The 27,125-nt window shown below is 36.7% G+C and overlaps 1 protein-coding gene across 1 annotated transcript; it reads right to left on the reverse strand.

Moving 5' to 3' along the window:
• Positions 1-5,300: 5,300 nt before the first annotated feature.
• Positions 5,301-11,705, reverse strand: LOC129280388 (adenosine receptor A3-like). The gene is made up of 2 exons (XM_064112483.1): positions 11,349-11,705; positions 5,301-8,487 (listed from the first exon to the last, which is right to left on the reverse strand). The coding sequence occupies exon 2, from the start codon at positions 7,903-7,905 to the stop codon at positions 6,961-6,963; it is 945 nt and encodes a 314-aa protein (XP_063968553.1). The 5' UTR covers positions 7,906-8,487; positions 11,349-11,705; the 3' UTR covers positions 5,301-6,960.
• Between the last annotated feature and the right edge of the window lie 15,420 nt (positions 11,706-27,125).

The following is a 27,125-nucleotide window of genomic DNA, read 5'->3' on the forward strand; positions in this document are numbered from 1 at the left end:
ACTGCAATTTGCAATTCGTTGCAAGTCTAGGAGCAGTGAGCACCCCGTTAGGCAGAATTATACTCTGCCTTAAAACGACTTGTAATGATGCAGAATGCATGTTTGTTATAAAAATATATGTGCCTTTATTATGTAATTTATCTTATATACATTGTATCCTTGGACAAATTTTTTATACATACATGTACATTTATTATGCCGTTCAAAAGCGTTTTAAAATATATTCTACATTTATTTACATTTTTATGATATTCCTGATATTAAGGTCATAAACTGTACATTAAAAGGTAAGTCCTCCCACAAAAAGTGGACTGTAATGAAAAGTGAAAAAGCAATAAAAAATAACGCTGAAAATTTCGATAAAAATTGCATGTAAAGTAAGAAAGTTTTGACATTTCAGATTTTGAATTAATTTCACCAAACAGTTATATTTACATTCTGGTCGGTATGCAAATGAGGGAACCGTAATACCTCACACACTCACTATTGAGTTTTTAGTGTATTATATGAAATATGTAATATCTTTTTTTTTCATCATTAGAATGTGATCAAGATATGATTGTCATTGTTTCAAGCTTCATGTACATTCAATGAAGACCTTTCACACTGTCGTATCTGTGAAACTTGAAATATGATATAAGATATCAATAGTGAATGAGTGACTTCATTGACTCTGATTTGCATATCGCTATGTTTTGTGAAAATAGCAAAACATTATACGTACCCCAGTTACTGTATCTTTCTGATTTTACAGCAGATTCTAATGAAATTTTCAGTGTTACACTTGTTTTTTTCCCATTAAATCCAATCCATTTTGCTTTACTGGACTTACCCCTTTAACCCATGTATTTTATTTTATCTAACTGGAGCCATGTATTTTATTTTATCTAACTGGAGTTAGTACCCCAATGCAAATTTATACATATACAGCCCTGCATAAGTCTCCTCTTTTCTTTTGACCCTTTAATTTAATTTAATTTTTTGTATAGGGGTGTAGTCAATTAGATGCACCCTCAGCCCCTCCCCCTTTTAGATCGCAGCAGAAAAAAGGCCCAATTAATGCAAAATTTTGAAGACAAAATGATGTTGATATGTACTTTTCAATCATTTTTTGTAATTCATGAAAGTATTATATTAAAATTGACTATATATGTTTTGCTATTTCTATAATTACTCCCTTCAAAGTACATTGTAGTTGTATTAATGCCATTGTGGCTAAATATTTTGTTAAAAGCATTTCCACCATTGCAATTCATTATGACCAAATTGAATTAATGAAAATTGATTTTTTAATCATCTTTTCAAATACCCCATCCTTATTCTCATATACTTCTCTCATAGGCATCTCGGTGATAATTAACCAATGTACTTGTTTATTAAGTATTCCTTCCTACTAAAGAGGAAAAACTGGAGAATTGAAGATTTAATGAATCTATCCTTGTAACGTATGTGTCCATTGACACTATATCGTGGAAATCAATGGATAAAGAGCTGATTATAATGAACACCAGGGAGTTTTGGCTTCCGGGACACACAGCAGATTCAAGAACACGGTTAATGTGTTGAAAATGCCCGTCAAATGACTATGAACAGCTGGGAGGTCTTTGTTGAAAATTGATGAACTGGTGAAGCAGCAGTTTCGTCCTAAGTTTTGGAGCTGACAAAAAGTTGCACTTATGTTCTCAGTCCAGCATCCAGGACGAAACATCCGTTTTGATTCACCAATGTTCAACAGACTTCTTGGTTCATTTTCATGAAGGGCATTTGAGTATACGTTGTCTATGTTCTTTAATCTGTCTTGCGTCATGGAGCAAAAACTCTGATATGTTGTCATAATGAAATACGCCTGTTGATTTTTAACCCTGATTGGATGAAGTTTCATTAATTAAAGTAACATTTCCTGTCTGGTTGACTCTAATGATATTCCACTGCGTGTAGTTGTGAAGGTTTGTGCACTGCACAGAATATATAATGTGTATACAGAATGCAGTTTGTGATTTAACTAATTGGAATCTGTACATTCCTGTTTCTATGGATACAGAGGTTAAGAATATTTGGCATAATAAAGTTTTAGATTTGCATCTTTTACCACATAGGAAGTTCTGTTTGTCATTTCTTTATCCAAAGTGCATCTCTTCAATAATTCTTTTAACTAGGGCATGTTTTCCAAGTATATATTTTTTACATTTCTTATTCAATATCTTTGTAAGTTTTCAGATTTTGATGAAATTTTCAGCTTGGAGTTCTTTAATAATATTGCATCTCTTCAATAATTCTATTATAAACTAGGGCATGTTTTCCAAGTATATTTTTTTTACATTTCTTATTCAATATCTTTGTAAGTTTTCAGATTTTGATGAAATTTTCAGATTGGAGTTCTTTAATAATATATCTGTAAAGCGCTTAGGCACGTCGTTCCGATGTATTAAGCGCTATATAAAATTGGATTATTATTGATATTTTTATCATTCTTTAGTAAGAACAAGATTATGTGACATGTAATAAACCTGGCAAACAAGTATTTTGTCATGGTGTTTTTATATGTCTAGGTTTGCTATTTAAAGATTATCTTAGAAAATGCAAAGCAGGGTAATAAAAAAGGTAGGGGAAGGAAGTAATTAGTATAGAAATGTAATCTATTATTTTAGTTGCTAACGTTGGAAAGTCATAATCTGTTAGACAATAAGGCTATCCATTAAGCAGCGGGATAATAACTTTGAAAAATGAAGAACAGAAGAAAAGGTGATAATCAAAGAAACTTTATGAAAAGAAAAAAAAGATATCAAATAGTTTCCTCATGCAACCATATGATACGCCCATACTTTTACGACGAAAACATTACAATTAAGCTTTTTTTTTATAGATCAACAGCCCTCTGCCAAAACAAAGTGAGTTTTAAAACGCTCTTGCATTAATTTGAATATATTTTGTTACTACTATGACTACTCCTACTACTACTACTACTACTACGACTAATACTACTACTACTTCTTCTACTACTACTATACTACTGTTACAACAAACACATAAGATTAATTTTAGGTCAACAGCCCTCTACCAAAACAAAATGAATTTTGAAACTATTTTGTTACTACTACTACTACTACTACTACTACTACTACTACTATTTCCACTACTGCTGCTGCTACTACTACTACTACTACTGCTGCTGCTACTACTAGTACTACTGCTAATACTACTACTAATACTCCTACCACTCTTTCTCTCGGTACTACCACCACCAATACTATACTGCGACTACTAGTATTACAATGGCGACTACTGCTGCTACTACTACATGTTCATATACTACTACTACTGATGTTGCTGCCATACTACTGCTGCTGCTACATGTATCACCACCAGTACCACCACCTCTACTCTCTCTCTCTCGATCACACACACACACACACGCCCTCACCCATATACATTCTCACCATCTCAAAATACCCATAATTTCTCCACCCACTCTCTCTGCTGCTTTCTCTATGCCAAAACGTTCCCAATCCCTCATTTTCCTGGCCTCTCCCTCTGTTCTTCCTATCTCAATGTACTCCTACTCTTTCCATCCTGCTCTGATTGATTGATTGATTGATTGATTTTATTTGTCAGGCAACTATGAACAAGTACAAGAAAATATGAACAGAAGTGTATACCTTGACAGGATAACCCATGAAAGCCGAGATGGCTTATTTCCAATGGGGTCCTTACATCAGTAATTGAAGACAATGTACATCTATGAAAAAACACCTATAGAAATCTACAAACTACATAAATTAAGTCTAGACCACTAAATTAACACGATAAATTGTAAAACTTAATATATAAAAAGACAAAAGCAAATAAGTTTGCCATGAAAAACACGCAGTCAACAAAATATGATTAAAATAATTGTAAAACAGGTTGAGTAAACGATCATTACTTCTAAGTTACATATGAGAATTATACTAATAATCAATTCTTAGGTAGCGGTAAATGCATCGTAACTCTCTTTTTCATCCCCTCCCCCTCTCTCTTCACCTCTCCCCCTCTCTCTCCCTCATCATCTCCCCTCCCCCTCTACTCCATATACCAAAGTTCTCCCTATCTCCCATATCCTAATCTGCTCCTCATAATTCTCTCAGTTCGATTTCCTCTGCTCCCGAAAATCAACGACACACCGAGAATGTCCTTTTATCATTGCTCCAGAGAATGAGACAGGCTGTCCTGTAGAGGCATTTGTATACAGTGCCATTTTTATCTCGAAATAATCTATTCCGAGGCACATTGTTATTATTATTACCCCGGTTTTAGTTCGAGCTGCCTTTCAGCGCCAATTGCGTTCAAGGAACTAATCCTGCCGGGTACCCATTCACCTCACGTGGGTTGAGTGTAGCACAATATGGGTAAATATCTTGCTGAAGGAAAACACGCCATGGCAGCTAGGGATTTGAACCCACGTCCCTCTTGAATGAAAGACGAGAGTCGTAACCACTAGACCACGGCGCCCCGCAACTGATAACTGATCTAAATGTGTGTAAATCGTAGATGATTGTCGTTCATCAATAGTAATACTGATTCACCTCCAGTAGTACTGCACTTCTTTCAAGTAACGATTCCGTTTAGACATAAATTTAGTTTGAATTTTTTTTATATTTCATATATTTGGAGCTGTTCGTGGAAGTCAATGGCTGACTTGCAATGCATGTTCATTACAGAATAAAATAAGAAACATTTATGACCAGCAATTGTGAACTTATAACCTGTCTACCGTGCACATCGATTAATATACATAACATTTAACATAACCATGAAAGTATCATTTCCACTTCTTATCTCACATGTTGAACGGGTATAGGAATGCTCGGTTAAGGTGCTACAATAATTGCATCTTGACAAATAGAGTAATATTCACTTAGCAAAATGCTGAAAATTTCATCAAAATATGATAAATAAAATAGGAAGTTATTGAATTTGAAAGTTTAGCAATATTTTGTTATAAAGAAATAATGCACGTCAATATCAATATTCAATAGGTGGGCTGATGACGTCCCCATTTTCTTATGCCTGTTATTGCATGAAATCATAAATATTTCATAATTTTATACATGTGTTTATAATTATGTTTCTCTTGTTACAAAATACGTTTCAACATTTATAATCTTATCATCCCATTTTTGTGTTTATTCTTGGTGGACATAGTTTAAACTACATGTACCAAAGAATAAGTGGAGATGTGACATCATCAACTTGCTCATTACATATTCATGGAGACATAATATAGAACCGCTACACCGAAATAATTCCACAATTTCTTTAAAAAAAAAAAATCAGAACTTTGTTATTCCTTGTCCGATTTTGATGAAATTGTCAGTTATTTGTTTGTCTAAGTTTACTTTATCTGTTCGATTTATTTCAGCCCGGGGTACCCATTTAAGCTTAAGAATGGCTGTCATAATATTGGTATTTATGGTATTTATTCATCGAAATCTCAAACAAGCAGATACTAATTACAAGTCATGATTTACAGAGTTCAACATAAAATGCTTAAAATACATTACGATAGCAGAAATTCTGAATTGTAGTAATAATACACAGAAGGTGACCTACAACAAATTCACAATACATATTACTTTTATCAAATATTTAGAAGTATCAACGGAATTTGCACTTTACAAAAGAAAAATGAGGAGAAAGAGAAAAAAATAAAGGATGGAAATACAGAGAGAGAGAGTCGGGAGAAAATTGATATAAGAGAAGGAGATAGGAGGGAGAGAGAGAGAGAGAGAGGACGGGGGAGTCAGGAGAGAGAGGGGAGTCTGAGGAGAGTGTGTGAGAGAGCAGGGGGGGGGGCGCGGGGGGGGACAAAGAATTGGAAGAAAACCGGTTGTAGGTAGCAAGCGGTATAGAAAGATAAACACGAGACAATAGAGAACATATTTCTTACAACAGGTAATACATACAATTATAAAATAAGCCAAATAAATAAACTGGATAAATAAATGTTTTTTAATACACCAGGGGGCTGTTTCATGAAGCTCTTCGTAAGTTAAGAGCGACTTTGAGAACGACCGATGAACCTTTCCTACGCGCTAGATAATTGTCAATGAACATTAATGGTGAATATCATTTACCACAAGAAAGGATCACCAGTCGTTCTTAAAGTCGCTGGCATGATATTTTATAATTGTAACTTACAAACAACTTTATGAAACACTCACCCGGGTTCAAGTTTCTTGTATGGAATGATCGTCTTCACATTCTTCATCCAATATAAACAAACAACAGTTGGCAAAAAAAAATCATTGAAAATTATTTCATACGCAGATTTCTTTTATTCTACTTTATTTAAAAAACATTTCTTTTAAATTAAATTTTGTTTATTTCAGGATATGAATATTTCTCATCCATTCTATTCAACAGGCAATCCCGAATTAAACGCGACAGTTTTCCCGTCAATAAGTGATTATAATTATGTGGGATTTGACACTATTTTTTTTTTACACAGAAGTGATTCATGATTTTGCTAAAGATGCTTTTAATAACTGAGAAAAGGTGATTTTATTTACATATTATAGGGGATTATATATTATGCTCACATTTTGCTATTTAAGTGTACATGTCATAAGCCATTATGAGTAATACAAGTGTTTGATATAATTTCAGATCGGTTGTTAATAGTGACCCGCCGATAATTTAATCTATTTCTATAATCCTAATGATTAACTTCTAAATCATATCAATCTCAATCTTTTAGCATCAAAGTCATATCCACAAGGTTTCAGTCTATTAAAAGTCCAATGTTTGTCTAGTCTCAACCGATGTATGTATGTTTATATGATATATATATATATATATATATATATATATGATATATATATATATAATATATATATCGCCTGTCACCGAGGCGCGAAACCATTGGTAGACCAGAGGTGAGGACAATTCCTATATATATGTATAAATATATATTTATGCAGCCTAGCTGTCCATTCTGTAACCACATGACAGTATATTCACAATGGCTTTGCGGATGTTCTTCAGTCTATAGATATAGATGTACGGATTCAGAACAGAACTGCTCCAGAGAATGAGACAGGCTGTCCTGTAGAGAAGATAGTGCGGGTTAAAGTCAGATCGGTAGAGCAATTCAACAATCAGGAGAGGTATGAAAAACACGATGTAGAACAAAAATGTGATGAAGACAGTTTGCACCAGCTTAAAGAGATAGCGATTCCTTGCGTTGAGTTGGTACATCTGCGGAACTGGTTCGATGCTTGTTACGGCTGCGACTCGAAGATGGGCAGAGATGCGCACTATGTTGACAATCTTCAAGTAGCAAATTAAGGAGATGATCCAGGATATGGCTGTCACGGAGAAGACTGCTATGGCGAAGGGGAGCGTTTTGTCGCCATCGTTGATGTAACAGACACCAAGACGGGGTTGGAAGGTGACCTCATGGAGAAAGTAAAGTGGGGCTAACACAAACGTGATGAACACCACCCAACCCAGAACAGTCATTGCAACGACGAGAACTTGGTTCCAAGTATAAACCAAGCCATTCTTCGACGTCAGGATTCCGTGGAGGCAATTGATTGAGATGAGCGCATTGAAGAGACAGGAGGTCAACGACGAAGCCAGGCCGTAGGTTAGCATTCCACGGCATACAGTGAAACTCGGCCAGGGGGTGTTCTTGAAGAAGGTTATGATGGAATAAGGGCCATTAAGGGCGCAAGTTAAGAAGTCTAGGAGGGCCAGACTAAAAAGAAGAGCATTGGCTCGCTTGTGGAGGAGTTTCTGTGTTGCAATGACGCATAGGATTATCCAGTTGGCAGCAACACCGAAGACGGTTAGAAGACCAGTCGTGGTTACTATGATGAGATCCACTTCAGGGATGACAGTCTGGTTTATACCAATCATATGCATTATGATTTTTTAAACTCTTTTCGAGCCACGGATATTGAGGCCCTCGGGGAAATACGTATCGTAATTTACTTACGATGCCAATCACGTCCACTGCTTCAGTAAGGGCACAGCTTCTCTGGTAGATCTTAAGTTCCTGAATCCGAATAGATTTCGATGAACACATCAGTCATCAGATGCGTACTAAGGCCTTTGAACTGAATATCTGTATGGGGCTATAGTCATATCATAACGGTAGCTCTGCTTCAATGCCAATTTCAAAACGATATTGATGTTAGCGACTGGTGAGAATAAAAGGATCGAGTTCTGCACTTTTATATTGAAATAGAATAACACGGAATAATAACGCACCGCGCAGCTTGACTTTTAATTAGTCAGTCATTTTTTATTCGCTGATCACTCCTCGGAAGGCAAGGATACAGAGGGATGATGAAGTATGACGAAGTTTGACGGGGTAGATGGCAAAGACTGACGAAAGATGCCAATAAAGGCTGAAAGATGATATAAGAACTCCAAGAGAGACCAGGCCGGACTGGCGGAGGACGATGGGTACAATTCGATGCCATCAATCAGCACGATTGCAACCTGTAGAAGAAAGGGATGCAAAGAATAACCGAGCATGAATAAGAGACGTTGACATCGATCCCCCCCCCCCCGCTTCGTCCAGCTGGAGCGTTTTATGAAAGGACTTATCGGACGTGTTATCTGACAAGTCCTGTTTTATCCGACAGTTACCATAGTAACTGCATCTATTCCAATCATAATCAAGAAAAGTTTTAAGATCTGACAACTTGTCGGATGTCAATATCCGACGGGTCGTGTGGTCCACAGTGGCGTAACAGGCGGGGGGGGGGGGCAAGCTGCCCCCCTGGCGGATTTCACCGGGAAAATAAAAAAACGGGGAAAAGAGAAAAGGGAGGGAGAAGGAAAGGGGAAAAGGAAAGGGAAAAGTGAAAAGAAAACGAATAATTTTTTTAAACGGGAAAGGAATTAAGGAAGGAAAGCGGGAAAAGGAACGAAAGAAGAACATTTGAGAAAGAATAAATCATTCCGAAATAGGCCTATGTAATGCAATAACATGATGGGAAATAAATCAAAAGATGACAAAATGGCAAACAATAGCGGGAAATGAAGGTAGAATGGAATTAGTCAAAAGCTAAGTTGGAAAACGGAGAAAAGGGACAAGAAAAAAAATAATAACACGACCGGGCTGCCGAGGATTTAAAATAAAGAGCGGGAAGAAAGATAACATTGTGCTATAAGCTTGCTAAATTTTATGCAAATAAGCTACCGGGGCTTTGTCCCAGACCCCACGCAGTAGGGGCTCTGAAAATACTCTCATATTACATGTAAAAACATACAAATATCATACATTTGAACATAAATATACAAATATAACATCTTGATATACCTTCAAAATTATATGTAACTATTTATGTATTGGTTTTCCCACCAAATTTAATGCATATGCTTTTATCGTTTAGATTACAATACTCGGGTGTAATACATGATCCTTGGGGGTGCTGCGAGTATTATTCTCCAAAGGCAGAACCCCAGGTATTCTGGAAGATGTGTAAAAATGGAGAAATGTAACCGAAATGACCTTAATGTTGGTGGTGATTGGGCCAGCCAGTGTGCAAACATTCCATGGCTTGTTTTTAAGATTGCGTTTATCATGTTTATAGATTGCAAATATTGTTAAAAAAAAGTGCTAAGTTAAAGGTCAAGTCACCCCAGAAAAATGTTGATTTGAATAAAAAGAGAAAAATCAAACTAGCATAACGCTGAAAATTTCATCAAAATCGGATGTAAAATAAGAAAGTTATGACATTTCAAATTTTCGCTTAGTTTTCACAAAACAAACATAAAATTATGCACAATTCAGTGACATTGTAAATGAGACAGGCAATAATGTCCTTCACTCACTATTTCTTGTGTTTTTTATTGTTTGAATTATGCCCTAAACAATATTTCATTTTTTTTACATATTATATTTGAAAAGAAGGACCAAATTGACTGAACCATATAGTATTAAACAATGCTTATTACACATATTCAGGGAGGAATTAATCATTGTTTCACTTGACAATGAGGAGAAAATTATAATATTTCATAATGAAATACAAAATAAATAGTGAGTGGATGACATCATCAGTCTCCTCATTTGCATACCAACCAGAATGTGCATAGAACTGTTTTGTGAAATCAAGCGAAACTTTAAAACTTTCTTATTTTACATCCGATTTTGATTAAATTTTCAGTGTTATGCTTGTTAGATTTGTCTCTTTTTATTCAAATTAACCTTTTGGGGTGGACTTGTCCTTTAAGATACTACTTCAGTTCTCTTCTATGCAAGCGATCTTTACTAAAATGTGGAAAATCTGCAGTGGTCGAGCTCTGTCTACTATGGCGAAAATTGTGGCACTATATTCGCCACTGCAGGAGCGGTTCTAGACTATTTATTTAAAATAATTGTGTTTTTTCGGAGGGGGGGGGGGTTCTGGGGGCTTGAGAAATGTTGTCGTTGCCCCGGATAAACTTTGACACCGTGAAAACTGTAACATATGCGATGTAAAAATATGTTTTGAAAAGCATCGGAAATTACTATAAAATCATGTTAAACTCGACATAAAAATGCAAAATAATAAGCGCGCTTCACTCTCTGAACGCTGAAATTTCTGACATTTTTTTCACCCCCCTAAATCCGGCGATACATTGATCGACAGTACAGCACCCCTGTCTCTAAACTATATGTTTTAAGTCGAAATTGAAAACATCTCCTAAAGTAATGAAGTAATGGCGTGTATATAGGCCTACACATTATAGAATATTATAGAATATATTATAGAATATAAGTAATAGGAGCTCGAACAAGCGCGGCGAATATCATATTCATATAAAAGCTGTATCGACCGAGCCATGATTTTTGTTTAAGAAAATGCATTTCCTTAGAAAAAAAATCATATCCTAAAGAAGGACACTTTTGGCAAAAACAGATAAATTCAGTGTTAAAAGTTGTATTTTACGTGGTGCATGGGTAAAATATATAGGGAGGTTAATTTGGAAAAGTAAATGCAAGGCAGTCTAGGCCTGCGTTGCAGGGGACCATTGACTTGCCATATTCATACTTTAAGAGACCATTACTATATTTTCCCTTTAGACGCTATTATTTTGTAAAATTTTCGAATTCGAATAGTGAATGCTTTAATTGTATAACACTTGAAGACATCAGTGGAACATATACGCATGTATAGGACCGACATTATAGGCTATATATTTTTTTTCTTAGTGGTCGATTTTTTTGGGGGGGTGGAGGGCTTGAGCGATTTTGGGGGCGGTTTGAGTCCTGCGCGACTGCCTAATGACATAAGTGCATAATACATGTAAGTGTCTGGACACACCGTAATCACAATATTCTGTAAAAACAAAGGTATTTTTTAACTTACCATTTTCTCAGCTCGTAAACTTTGTCCATATTAATGGCAGGTATCATGTTGACAAAATCTGTATAGGCCTAGTATATATTCACCCTTCTTCAAGGAGTTTTCTCCTTTTGATATACTTATAGGCCTTGTAGTCTAGATGTAATATACCATGATGTCTTTTTGCTTCGTATTAATTCAAAGTCGAGGAATTGCAAAATGAATGCGCTCCATGCATGATTAAAGCAAGCATAATGCTATTTATCCTCAAATTTGATAAGCTATAACCTATCGTGCAAAATGAATACAGCCAGTATAAGCCATATAATCTAAATCGTGGAAGCCGCGTTCTTGACACTGCACGCAGCGCATTCAGTTCCTTTATCTATAGCCAATGAAGCAAAAATCCATGAACAATTTTTACGCAGAAAGCAAAGTCATTTCTTTTGGGGCCGTCTTAACAGGATGCGGCAGAAAATAATTGCATCTCAATCGGATTTTGAAATGCAGAGTTTTCACTTACGGCATAATAACATTACGGCATAAAACTACCCACCCCATACTTCCAGACCATACGTTATATGTGGTATAATAAATGAGTTGTATAACATAACTAAGATTCTCTTTGTTACATAATTCCTCAATCTATAAAGTATTCCAATTTTTTTGCTTAGCACATTGCAGACAATGTCAACCTGTTTCTTCCATGTAAGGTTTTTGTCAAGAAATAATGTTGATTCAACACACTCTAATAATAAGTACAGATCTAGCTAGGGGGGGGGGGGGTTATAGAGGTTTTGGAGGCATGCCTTGCTTTCTTTTTTTTTGTATTAAGTAGTTTTTATTGACAAATTCAATTCATATACAAAATAAAATAATTTAACAAATAGAAGTTTGATGTCTTTACAAATTGATAAATACCTTGGCAACTTATAAATTTAACACTATTTTTTACCTCAAGTGTTACAATAAAACACAATGTCAGACATCTTCCAATAAATACACTGAAATTATAAATAAATTTATGATAATAATACGCATTAAGAATAAACTTCTACAATAAATTAAACATATTCATTTTTCCCCAGAGTCAAATATTAACATAAATTTTTTTTCCAAATACATGAAAATAAATCATTAATAAAACCTAAACGAATTGAAGCCATCAACATTTTTTTTAAACCCATCACCTCGGCCTCTCCACTCAGAATTCAATCTCAACAACAAACTCAGCCCTGGGCCCTACCCCCTCCGACCCTCCCTAAAACACCCCCATCCCCTATCCGGTGGAGAACTGGCTCTGGGCTCCTATTAATTGTCTTGCTTGCGCTTATAGATTTTTTATTTGGGGGGGGGGGGCAATGATGCTATGGGAATCAAAACTCTAGGCCCCAATTGGCCCATAATATTATATCACCCCTCACATGGTCCCCTTGTGGGTTCATTAAAAAAATAATTGGTGTCATTAAGGTGATCGAAGCACATTTTTTCAACTCCATTAGCCAATATTATCTTATCCTATCCTAAAATCAAACGCGAGTTTTCTACACTTGAAAAAAGTATGGTTCACAATTTTCCAAATTTAACCCTAAAAAATTCTTCTAGAATTAAATGTCATGATTATGAATAATATGATGTGTAAATTACATATTTTTTAAAAAACTTTTCGTGGTGAAATCATTGCATAAACATGAGCACATTATTATAGCTATATGAGCTAAAATTTTGGTAATTCATAATTGTAGTAAATAAATGTATATTCATGAGTGGAGTCATCGATGAACTTAAATATGGAACTCAAATCTGATCCCATGCAGAAGGATCATCTTGGGACAATCTGGGACCCAGATGACTTTTCTAATGCGAAATCAACGAAGTCCCTCATGGTTTGAATGCATGTGGTCTCAATGGCGGCGGAGCGTGCATTCCTTTTTTTTCGGGGGGGGGGGGGGGGAGGGCAACGCCAAAAAGGCGCTTTCGTGTCAAAATGGGCATCTTTGTGCAAACAATTATTTTCAACATTAGATTGCGTTTCTGCCTGAAGTAGGTGTGTGTTTCGTGGTAATTAAGTTGAGGAAAATCGTTTTGAAGATATAACGAAGTCACTGGCGTAGTCGAGAAACACAATGGACCCCTGAAGATCGGGGAGCAAAAAAGAATCAAGGAAGAAAAAAAGGAAAGGGAATAAAACATTATAATCGAGTCTTCTTCACAGATAGTAAACATAGGGTTGCTTCACCATTGCACTACACTCTTAAAAATGTTGGGCAACATACTGCCCACTGCCCACACAACAATCGGTTAAACTTTATCCAATTCTGGGTAGTACGTTGTAAACCAATAATGTGTACTTTGGGTGAAAAGCTATTCGAGAAAGGGTACTTACAAGAAGACAAGGGCACACTTGCTAACACATAAAATTGGTCCTTCTCGGGTGAAAGGGACACAGATCACCGTTCGAGAGGGGACATTTTTTGGCACTTTTACGAGAAAGGGCACTTTTTCTTGCGTAAAAAATGGCACTTTTACAGTGCTTCAAAAATTTGGGGGCACTTTGCCCCCGGCCCCCCAGGATCGCCGCCCCTGCCCCAACCTTTTCATCTGATTTAACCTTTCAGTTTTTAGAGTGTACACATTTTATACGACTTCCTCGTTGCGTCATAACCTTATGCCAATGATGACATACAATTTCTCTTTGTGGCAAAACAATCCTTTATTACTTTCGGATCAAATGATATATAAAACATGAAGCTAATCATATATAAAACGAAAGCTAATGAAATGAAATGAAATGAAATATGGTTTTGAATTCAGAATCTTGAAACGATTCGTAAACAAATTTAAGTCTAACTCTGAATGATAATAAACGCATGATGATCCCACAAAAAAAAAGTAGCTTAAAAACAATCAACATACATTTAGGCAAATGATTTGATATTTCGTTTAATGCAATTCATTTTTTTTCTTTTTTGATCCCCAAATACCCAGAGTTACTCTCTCTGTAAAGGTCCTAATAAGGCTCTTATTAAGTGGGATTTTTATATTTTGAGAGTGGATTTTACCTCTTTTTGGAGTGAGAGTCAAAAAACATTTTAAAGGGATAGTCCGGGCTGAAAATATTTATATCTAAATAAACAGAGTAAAATTCACAAAGCAAAATGCTGAAAATTTCATCAAAATCCGATAACAAATAACGAAGTTATTGAATTTTAAAGTTTATCAATATTTTGTGAAAACAGTCATATGCACATCGTCATGAATATTCATTAGGTGGGCTAATGATGTCACATCCCCACTTTCCTTTTTCTTATGTTATTACATAAAATCATAAATGTATAATTTTTTCATGCATGTGTAAATGATGTGTCTCCACTATGATGAAATAAGTTGCGGCAATAGTACCTAATGCACTAGATCAGTTGTCAATCCTATCGTTTTAGTTCTTGGTAGAAAATTTTTGAATAAACCTAATTTCATATAATAAAATACAAAAGAACAAGTTGGGATATGACATCATCAGCCCACCTAATGAATATTCATAAAGACATGCCTAGACCTGTTTCACCGGAATAATGCAAATCTTTAAAATTCAATAAATTCGTTATTTTTTTATCCGATTTTGATGAAACTTTTTGCATTTTGCTTTGTGAATTTTACTCTATTTATTGAGATATAAATATCTTCAGCCTGGACCATCCCTTTAATGGAAGATATCGCCCTCAGGCTCTGTCATCCCAGGGTCGAGGCCTCTGTCTGTACTTGCCACTGGACTCCCCCTCATTAATGACATATATGACACCGTAATTTGGTATTTTTTTCTAGTTCTTAATTTGCGATAGTTGGAGATATTCTGCCCTGCTAGTAGTCATCAGTAAAAACAAAACTCATGACGTTCAAATTCCAAGAATAAACATTATTTCGAGCATTGAGAGTCATTTCGGGTTTAAGTCAAGAGTAGACAACACAGTATAATTGTTATCATCTCTGTTACTACACGAATGATAAAATCTTACCATTCCATTTATTTCCTTATCATATCTTTATTTGTTGCTATCCAGTCATTTCCTGTTACTTTTATATCTCCCCTTTCTACTTTCATCTCAACCCTCTTTCTTCTGTCCTTTACTCTCCCCTCTCGCGCCTCGTTTTCCTTGTCTCACCAGTTTATCCGCCCTCCACTCTCATTTCACCCAACTCCTCTCTCCTTTCCTCCATCTTCCCTTCCTCTTTCTTCCACCAGCCTCTCTTTATTCCCCTCTCCCCGTCACCCTCGTCCTCTCTCTTCCACCAACCCCTCTTTCTCCCCCTCTCTCCGTCACCCTCTTCCACCAACCCCTCTTTCTCCCCCCCTCTCCGCCACCCTCTTCCTCTCTCTTCCACCCAGGCGCGGATCCAAGATTTCGTGGGGAGGGGGGCCCAAATTTGACCTGATTTTTGGCGCCCATGTGTACTTTTCGAAAAATGGCGCCCCCTCCCTCCCGGCCAGGCTAACTTAAATGTAACTTAAATGCCTTAAATGTATTTTGAATTATCTTATTACATAATCACATAAAAAAAAAAGGCAATTAAAGACCACTTTTTTAATGTGTTCTTGAAAAAAAAAAATCCATGAATATATAATGTAATATCAATGGGAGCGCGAAACGCGAGCGATTTTTTGGGGTCTCAATTTGGTTAGAATATTGTGTGAACGGGATCTGTAGTTTCTTTACTAGTTGTTTAGAATAGCCTTCAATAATATCAATGATAACCTCTTGGGAATAATGCAATCTCGAAGCAATCGACTCAATCTCCTCATCAGTGGCGAAGCTGTGATTTATTTAGCAGGGTTGCACGGGGGGGGGGGGGGCTTGTTGAACTTTTGTAGAGGGCACCAAGATAAAAATAATAATAAAATGGAGGGGGGGGGGTAGAAGTTAAAGAAATTCCGAAATTTTATTCTTAAAAACACATTGAGGTATCTCACAATGCCTAAATAAATAATGATAACGCAAAGCGCGATATATTTGACATAATATTTGGAAAATAATATTATATTTCACCATAATCCCTTTCCTTTTCTCTCTTTTTTTTCTTGGTCGTGATTTTTTTTTTTTTTTTTTTTTTTTTTTTGGGGGGGGGGGGGCGGGGGCAAAACGTCCATGTCCTAACAGTCATTTTTGTAGCTTTACTTTATAAACAACATTAATGTGCAATAATCTCATAAGCCCTATGCGAGATAAAAAATAATCAAATTTCATGTATTTTTACCTGAAAATTGAACATTCTGGGCAATGTTTGCAAACCTGAACAAGATGCGTATGTGACTAGATAATTACTACGAGCGCGAAGCGCGAGCAGAAATTGTTTATGTGCGTTCTGGCCTGGTCGAAAAGGGACCTGTTAAGGAAGTTTTGCAGTTAGCCATTAAGACGATACATATTTCAACGATTAAATAATGCGAGCGCGAAGCGCGAGCTGAACATTTTTGATATTCCAACCTAAAAAAATTTGATTTCAAACCCCCAACGGGACACTCGATTCATGTTTTGTCACTCATGAAAAATGATGGGTAGTTTTTGGTATCTTCCTATATTAATAATGCGAGCGCAAAGCGCGAGCAGAAATTTTTTATATTCTGATCTGAAACTGGATAATTTTAGCACGTTTTGAATAAGATCAAGATGCGTATCTCAATAAACATGCGTGCACGTGTTTTAGAGCTATACAGAATCTGGGCATTCTGAATACATTTCATTTTTCATCATGAAAATCAATAATGCGAGCGCGGATCGCGAGCTGGAAATAATATTTGAAATTCCGATATGAAATGGGTCAATTTAAGCAATATTTAAAGCACTGTGTATATAGGGGAATTGTGAAGTGGATGTGGAAAGCACTTAATAAATGATGCGAGCACGAAATATTTCGAGAAATATTGGTATCATAAACAAAGTAAAATGTTTCTTTCCCACTCATATACTATTTAATTTGTATTCAACTTTGATCCTGCCTCATTTAAACTACGGTATAACAGCATGGGGGAATTGTGCTGACTGCCTCCTGAACAGAATTTTACTTTTGCAGAAAAAGGCTATTCGTATTATTTGTCATGCAGATTTTCGTTCACACACTAACGAACTTTTCTATAAATATAATATTTTGAAGATTGGTGACTTGTATCGATACAATCTCGGAAAACTCATGTATAGTTTAGATAGAAATGAACTTCCAAATATTTTTTATTCCATGTTTACTAAAAATGTCGATGTTCATCATTATCCTACTAGGTCCGCCGGGCTCTTTCATCCACCAAGAGCTAGAACCATCCTTTTAAATAAAACATTTATTTTTACAGGTATCAAACTTTGGAACTCCCTTATAGAATCATTACGTAACAAACCAACACATTTAAGTTTCAGTCGAGGGTTAAAGAAAATTCTTATCCTTGGGTATAAACCCCAGAACTCAAACATTTCTGTATAAGCAGCTACCACCTCTTGTTCTTCTTCCCTTCTTATTTTCTTCCTTCTTTTCTTTCCCCCTCCCTCTCACATTTTTTTTCTCTCTCTCTTCATATCATCTTAATGTCTATTTCTATTGCTTTTTATTTTCCTGTTTGTCTATGTTTTGTAGTGTGTTTTGTTTTGTTTCTTTTCCTTTTTTTTTTGCTGTCTTGTCCTGTTCTGTCCTGTTTTGTTTGTGTTTGTGTGCCTTTTTGTTTTTGTCTTTGTTTTGCTTTTAGTATTCGTCCTGTCTTGTCCAAGTGATTGTCTGTTCACACACTCCTGAACTCATGTTTTTTTGTATACAGCAGGGGTATGATATAATATGTTTTTGTTAATTGTAACATAGTAGGCATAAAAAGCTTGACCCCACTAGTATTTTTTTTCATTGTACAAACCTTTTTAATTTACGATTTGAATTTCATTGATCAAAGATATACTTTAATTGACTATTTATTGCAGGGAACCCATACTAACAAGCTTTGCTTTCCAGTGGGTTCCCTTTTTTCGTTTCTGTATATTATTTTTTGTGTTTTGCTATACATTGTAACTTTTGTTAAATTTTGGAATGAAAAAGAATGCAATCAATCAATCAATCAAGCGCGAGCTGATATTTTATTATTATTTTAAACTAGGATTGAGACATTTCAGGCCTAAGGACATTTTGTCATTATATAAAAATGATGCCTATCTTCTATTCCTCTTCCTAAAACTTGTCGATATTTTTTTCTGAAAAAGGGACAATTTAGTTATGAATTCATAATTGTTTTTATTTCATATTTATTAATCTAATAAGCCTAATGAGTGCGTGAAATTTGTTGACAGTGCATGAGGCCTGAAAAGCTGGATATTTTACATTTTTTGTAATCATGAACAGGATTCATGGGTTGATACATTTATAGCAAATAATGCGAGCGCAAATCGCGATTCGAAATTTTTAAATGAGGGGAATTCAAGTAGTTTGTTATAGAATATATAGGTACAGTGGCGTACCGTACGTGGGTCTCGGCATTGGGGGGGGGGGCACCACCACAAATTTGGTGTCACTTAGGGAGCGCGCTCAGTTGCCAGGTATACTGACCTAATAGATACATTTTTAGGACATGCAATGCCATTAAACGGATAAGTATCTCACTGATTAAATAATGCGAGCGCGAAGCGCGAGCTGAACATTTTTGATATTCAGACCTTAAAGGGACATTATAAGCAAATTTTGTCTGTAATCGTGATACGTACCTGTCTCGCTAAACAAACAATGCGAGCGCGAAGCGCGAGCTGAAATTGTTGTATATATTGACCCCAAACAGGTACATTTTAAGGACTATATTTTAGGTATCCATTAAGAGTATAAATATCTCAGCATAGTCATCTAATGATAGTGCCATCCTTTGCTGATTTTGTTAGAATTACATCTAAACATATGAAGCACTTTTTGTAGTCATTGTAATCATGATTATCATACGCATCTCACTAATCAAATACTGCGAGCGCGAAGCGCGAGCTGAAAATTTATGAAATTCAGACCTGAAGAGGGGCATTCTAAGGCTTGTTTGTAGGAATTCACTAAGTCCTTACGTATTTCACTAACCAAATGATGCGAGCGCGAAGCGCGAGCTGAAAATTTTTGATATTCAGATCAGAAAAATTGACATTTTAAGGACTGATTTTAGGAATTCATGAAGAGCAGACATCTCACCAATCAACTAATGCAAACGTTAGCACGGACAGGAAATGTTTTATATTAAGACCTTAAAATTGGGCAATCACTTTAAGTAGTCATGAAAAAGAAGCAAATGTCACTACATTAAACAATAATAACTCGAATTGCGAGGAAATATATTTGGTGTATATTGATTTGAAAACGGGATGTTTTAGTACAACAGGATTATACATCTCGTTAAACAGTCTATGCGAGCACCAGGAACAATGAAGACATAGGCCCTGAGCAAACTGTTTCATAAAGTCATGAAAAAAATGCTTCTTATGTAACATAATTATGATATAATATAACATTATAATAAACAATAATTATTTTCTTCTTTCCCCATTACGTTTCTCTTCTTTTCTCCCTCTTTTTCTCCTTTTCCCCGTTTTTTTTTTTTTTTTTTTTTTTTTTTTTTTTTTTTGGGGGGGGGGAGGGGGGCAGCCAATGGGGGGGGGGGGGGACACGTGCAATCGAGGCACCTGAAAGGGAATATTTTGAGAATCCTATATGAAATACACAAAGATAATAGGTAGGCCTACAACATTTTAAAGTTTCGCTTAATTTCACAAACCAGTTATATTCACATCCTTGTCGGTATGCAAATGAGGAGACTGATGACATCACTCACTCACTACTTCTTTTTGTATTTTAGTATATGAAATATGAAATATTCCATTTTTCTCCGTTGTCGTGTGAAACAACGATTAATTCCTCCCTGAACATGAGCAATTAGCATTGTTTAATACTAAATGGTTCAATCAAGTTGGTCCATATTGTAAAATCTGTAAAAAATGAAATATTATATAATTCTAACAATAAAAAACAAAGGAATTAGTGAGTGAGGGACTTCATCGACTGTTTCATTTGCATGTCACTGAGTTGTGCATATCACTCTTTTGTGAAAAATAAGCAAAATTTTAAAATGTCATAATTTTCTTATCTTACATCCAATTTTGATGAAATTTTCAGCATAATGCTTGTTTGATTTTTCTCTATTTATTCAAATCAACATTTTTGGGGGTGGACTTTTCCTTTAAGAAATGAATGCGAGCGCGAAGCGCTAGCTGAAAACTTTTTAATGATAAAATGAAAAGGACATTTTCATTCGCTAGATTAGAATATAAAATATTTTCAGCTTGTGCTTCTCGTTCGCATGAAAAAAAACTGTGAGGTCGGGATGCGTATATAACTAAACAGTGATGCGAGCGCGAAGCGCGAGCTCAATTTTTTTCTATACTGACTTAAGAAGGACTCTTTTAAGCTATAATTCCTATTCTAAAAGTTTTTCCTTTTTCTCTTCGTCTTTTTTTTTCTTTCCTTTTTTTGCGCCACCACGGGGGGGGGGGGGGGGGAGGCAAAAACTTTGCCCCCTGGATCGGCCTATGTATATTGACTTGAAAAACACTAACATTTTAAGGACTTATGTACGTGTGATCGATGGAGAGGATACACACCTCACTAATCAAATATTGCGAGCGCGTAGCGCCAGCTGAATTTGATATTAACCCCTTTCCTGATCCTAAACAGGATACCTATCTCGCCAAACAAACTTCACACTCGAGCACATTGATTTTTGTCTATTATCGTAAAAACGGGATATTTTAATTCAGCCGCATTAATTTAACCTTTTTGGGCAGGAAATAAATTTCACTATAAACAGGCAATACGAGCAATGTTGCGCCCCCGGTCGAACATGAAATTGCATGGAGCCCCCTAAGTTCAAGGTCAATTTGGCGCCCTCGGTTAAACATGAATTTGGCGCCATGTGAAATATCACTTTGCCCTCCCCCTTCTGAAATATGTATTTGTCACCTTATGGTCAAACATCAAATTAGCGCTCCCCTAGTTCGAACATCAATTTGGCGCCCCGCTAGTTTGAACATCAATTCGGCGCTCCCCTAGTTCGAACATCAATTTGGCGCCCCTCCCAGTTCAAACATCAATTTGGCGCCCCCATCTAGTTCGAAAATTAATTCGCCCCCTCCCCCTTGTACAAACATCAATTCGGCGCCCCATAGTTCGAACGTCATTTTGGCGCCGCCTAGTTCTAACATCAATTTGGCGCCCCCCTCGTTCGAACATCAATTTGGCGCCCCAAGTTCGAATAGCAATTCGGCGCCCCCTAGTTCGAACATCAAATTGGTGCCCCTAGTTCGAACATTCAATCGGCGCCCCCCCGATGTCGAACATCTATTTGGCCTCCCTAGGTCGAACATCAATTTGGCGCCCCCAGTTGGAACATTAAATTGGTGCCCCTAGTTCGAATATCAATTCGGCGCCCCCTAGTTCAAACATCAATGTGGTGCCCCTAGTTCGAACATCAATTCGGCGCCCCCCCCCTCCTAGTTCGAGTATCAATTTGGCGCCCCCTGTTCGAACATCATTTTAACATCCCTTCGAACTCAACTTGGATTACCTAGTTCGAATATCATTTCGCCCCCCCCCTAGCTCGAGTATCAATTTGGCGCCCCCTAGTTCGAACATCAATTCGGCGCCCCCCTAGTTTGAGAATCAGTTTGGCGCCCCCTAGCTCGAACATAGATTCGCCCCCCTAGTTTGAGTATCAATTTGGCGCCCCCTGTTCGAACATCTTTTTAACATTCCTTTGAACATCATTTCGGCGCCCTCCTAGATCGAATATCAATTCGGCGCCCCTACATGTAGGTCCAACATCAATTTGGCGCCCCATAGTTCGAGTATCAATTTTCCCCTCTTCCTTTCTTCTTTTTCTTTTTTTCTTTCCCCTCTTCCCCTCTTTATTCTCTTTCTTTCCCTCTCTTCTTTTTTTTTGGCCGAGGGGGGGGGGGGGGGGCAAGGCCCCTTCGCCCCCCCCCCATGGATCCGCGCCTGCTTCCACCAACCCCTCTTTCTCCCCCTCTCTCCGTCACCCTCTTCCTCTCTCTTCCACCAACCCCCCTTTCTCCCCCTCTCTCCGTCACCTCTTCCACCAACCCCTCTTTATCCCCCTCTCTCCGCCACCCTCGTCCTCTCTCTTCTACCAACCCCTCTTTCTCCCCCTCTCTCCGTCACCCTCTTCCTTCTTCTCTCTTCCACCAACCCTCTTTCTCCCCCTCTCTCCGTCACCCTCTTCCTCTCTCTTCTACCAACCCCTCTTTCTCCCCCTCTCTCCTTCACCCTCTTCCTCTCTCTTCTACCAACCCTCTTTCTCCTCCTCTCTCCGTCACCCTCTTTTACCAACCCCTCTCTCCGTCACCTACTTCCTCTCTCTTCTACCAACCCCTCTCTCCGTCACCCTCTTCCACCAACCCCCCTTTCTCCCCCTCTCTCCGCCACCCTCTTCCTCTCTCCCCCACCAACCCCTCTTTCTCCCCCTCTCTCCGTCACCCTCTTCCTCTCTCTTCCAACCCCCATCTCCTTCACCTACTTCCACCAACCCCTCTCTCCGCCACCCTCTTCCTCTCTCTTCTACTAACCCCTCTTTCCGTCACCCTCTTCCACCAACCCCTCTTTCTCCGTCACCCTCTTCCACCAACCCCTCTTTCTCACCACCCTTACCACTCTCCAGTGTTTCCTCAGATCCAAAACACTTTTCCCGAAACTGAATAAAAAATTTCCCGAAATTCATAGACATTTCCTGACATTTTCAAGTTTGATTTTTAACAAAAATCGGGCAATAATACAGCGAGCCTAAATTTGGTCCAAATGACCAAAATCAAGGAATTTGACATTCTTTTGTTAAAGCCCTCTTTAAAAATAGGAACAAAATTATGAAATGCGAGCGCGTAGCGCAAACAGAAAATGTTGAGCTACGTTTCGAGGTAAACAATTTTTTAAATATAACATGAATATTAAAAGTTGCAACGTTTAATTGTTGTTTAATTGTAATTTTTGAAATACCCAGAATTACCTGTAATTTTCTCATTACCCAACAATTACTTGAAAATGATCCGGATTACCCGAAAGTCGGGTAATTTATTTCAAAGTGGAAACTCTACCATTCTCTTCCCGTCCTTTTACCAGTCTCTCTACCAGCGCTTAATTTGATTTGAAAAGCCTAAGCATGAAACACACAACAAAAATCTGTGACATCATTATTTTGCAATTTTACAGCTTTTATTCATATTTATAGACAGTCGGTATTTAATTAGTACCAGGTGAATTTGATCATTTCTAAAAATATATATATAATATATAATCAGCTACAAAATATTGATATTTATTATATACCATCATTTACAGATTAGAGAATAATAGAGCATGATATGATGCAATAATACAGTAGACTTATTTTCGTTTCTTTTTCTGTTTAAAAGGCACAAATTTGCATGGTTAGGGAAGGATTGTTTTCTAAAAATATTCCATACCTTCCCTGCATTTATACATGAGGCTGAAAGAAAAATTCTATTCATTGTCTAGAAGAAAGAAAATGAATTTCACGCTTAATATTTTTCAGAATCTTCATCAGGAACTATTTCCAGAGAGCCACCATACCACCAGTAGGCCTGTTGTTTTAAGATGAAATAATTATACACATTTAAATTCAGTGTTAGAATTAGCCAGTGATAAAATACGTACTATATGAGCTTCAAAACGTTGGAATGAGTCGCCACTTACACTTTAACTATCTTCATCAGTAACATAGCCACTAAAGCCCCAACTTGTAACACAGTTTGCAGATTTGAAATTACATAAAAGCGAACATAATTCAATTCATACTCTTTGAACCTAATAGAAAAAAAAACGCAGTGTAGGTGGATATCATTTAACATATTATTATGGATTTACAAATGTGTAATAAAAGGGCAGAGTTGTTAAAGGGTATTCAAAGTAAAGTAACGTGGATGAACAAGATAACATTAGAATATTAGAAGAAAAAAAAGGATAAACAACAACAAAAGGGATTTCATCCTTCTAACATCTCCTGGTGATTTGGGTTAGGGTTAGTTACAAAAGCAACGCAATCAATCACAACTTGATATTCAACCAATCAGGATTGTGCATTCGGAACCTGCACTTGATTCTATGAGTTGCAATAAATTTTTGTTCTTTGACAAACCCTGATTCTCTAGAATAAGTATAATAAGAATTCACAGTAAAATCTTCTCATATGAAATATTAAATCCCCATTTGAGTACACTTGAAATCTAAGGGGGGGGGGGGCATACTACGCACTGTATATAACACAAGATATATGAAAAAAATCTTCAAGGATAATAGCTTATACTAAAGACAGGCACCAGCTATTTGAAAGAATGGTACAGCCTTAGGGCACGTATGTAAACTTAGTTTAAGAAAAAGACGATTCATATTAAATGCCACAAGCATAGCTGAAGATACCATAAACTAAAATACTCTAATACTACAAAATATGAACATTAACTATAACAAACCCTGGTACAAACACACAAACCCCTTTCCTTTTTGATCAATGAGTAAGAACTTGTTCTCTAGAAATGATAAGATTATTCTAATTTGTATTTCACACTGCCGAAGATAAACCTTTGCAGACATGTTACATTCAGAATAATTTAGGGCACATACTTACTGCTAAGCTGACATTTCTCGTTTTCATTTAGGAACTTGCAGTTTGACACACTAGTAGTCTTAATTCAGAAATGCTGTGATATTTTATGTCATACAATCTGTGTAAATGCTTCATAGGCATATTGATGATAACATAATCTAAAGCGAATGTTTAAAACATGATTTAATTTTTCGGGGGTAATTGAACAATCAAACAAGGAATGACGAGTAAAATCCTGTCACCTTAAGGTTATAATATGACAAACGATTTGAGTGGCAACACTTATATAAACGATCAGTACAAAAGAAATTAGAAAATTCACAATCTTGAATATACAATGGAAATAGCATGATTGATAGAAAAAACATTTTAAAATAATGAAATATCTCTTTGGCAGAAGCCAAAACTAACAGCATAAAGGCACGTTCACATATGTACAAATAATCCGCAACATTGTTGCATTTGAAAGAAAGCACTCTCTTTATAAATCTGTGTTCATACATGGAAGGAAGAAATATGATTACATATCAAAACATTGATTACATATCAAAACATAAACATTTAAATTTGTAACATGACAGAGTCGCATGGAACCATTCAGATTCTGACAGACTTTCACTAAGCGATCCGGAATGGTATTTACATGTAAGTACTTTGTCACATGTACATGATAGTGATAATACATCAACAGATAGTATAAATACAGTTGTATACATTGAATAGATAGAATGAATTCACAAACATGAGTGGTAAAGATTGTTACAATACATAGATCGTACAGCATTGGTCTTTTTCATTTAAGGCACTTGCTCGAAAAGGAATGCTTGCAAAGTCATGTCTAATTTCTTTAGTACACATATGTTGGACAGAGTACTGGATGAATGTTAAGAGGATTTTTTGTGAAGATTCACTATGCTACTACACTAGAATCTCTTATTCTAGCTTTCTTAGCCAAGATTAAAAAGGTGGATAGCATGATTTCGATTACATATATCGTATTCATTTCATTCACGAGGCATTTCCGTTTTCACGTTTCTAACCCACTCGAACTAACACTTCAGTCACACTCAAAGACACCTACTCCAAACCGACAGGTGGTATGTCATTGGTAATAATCTAATTATGTTAATAGAAGTGACTGTCGCATTAGCATGAGATGAAACGCTCAGGGATGAAGGCCAGGCCAGCCTCAAAGCCACAATTTGCCGGCCTTGGTCTCGGTCTGAGCCACATGTACATTGTCCATTGGAGAATGTTTTCTGTAGTGGGCTAATGACTTGGAAGTACTGGTCTCGAACATGGTTACTGTAAATCCATATTGATATAAACTTAGTACTCGAAGAGAAAGGCATGATCATTTAGCGTTCACGAGAGGTTAACCCATCTACTTCTGCACTCAGTGATTCCTGCAGACTTTCTATACCAACTACCTACATGTAGTTCCCGGAGGCAATGGATTGAGGAACCGTTCATGAGAAATTAACTCGTTGATTATATCATTCAGTAATTCCTGTAGATTTTCTATATGAACCACCTTGTTCCAGTTGGCAAAGGACTGAAGAACTGTTTGTGCCATATTAGGCCATTGACTACTAAATTCTGTGATTCCGATGAATTTCGATAAAAATCACATGGGCCCTGTAACATACACCTTAGTGACTAATCGTGTGGCTGATTTTAACGATTGATTAATCAGTCATAGAAATCATGACTGCGATCAATCACTTAGCTTTCCGTTACAGGTCCCTGGGTGGTGTTTCATAAAGCTGTTCCAAAGTCTCCAAGTTACAAGTGACATTACGCTTATCTGGTGACTCTATCTGGCGCTACAATCCCTATGTAACCGATTTAGCATATGTTCTAGTCATGTATAAGGTCATGCAAAACCTTATGAACAGCTATATGAAACACCCACCTGATTCGAGTAGGCAACTGCTGACATTCTCGGGCCAAGTCCATCACTCTTGAAATCTGTTTAACAGCTTGTAATAATGGAATACATTTTAAAGAAAATAAAATCCAGCGTACCTGTGTATCGGGAAAGACTTTTACCTAGTACTATATACAAATATACTTAACACATGTACATACAACAGATGTAGGTTCATATGGGTCATGTATCATAG

Source organism: Lytechinus pictus, chromosome 17 (assembly GCF_037042905.1).
Source record: "Lytechinus pictus isolate F3 Inbred chromosome 17, Lp3.0, whole genome shotgun sequence".
NCBI classification, from domain to species: domain Eukaryota; kingdom Metazoa; phylum Echinodermata; class Echinoidea; order Temnopleuroida; family Toxopneustidae; genus Lytechinus; species Lytechinus pictus.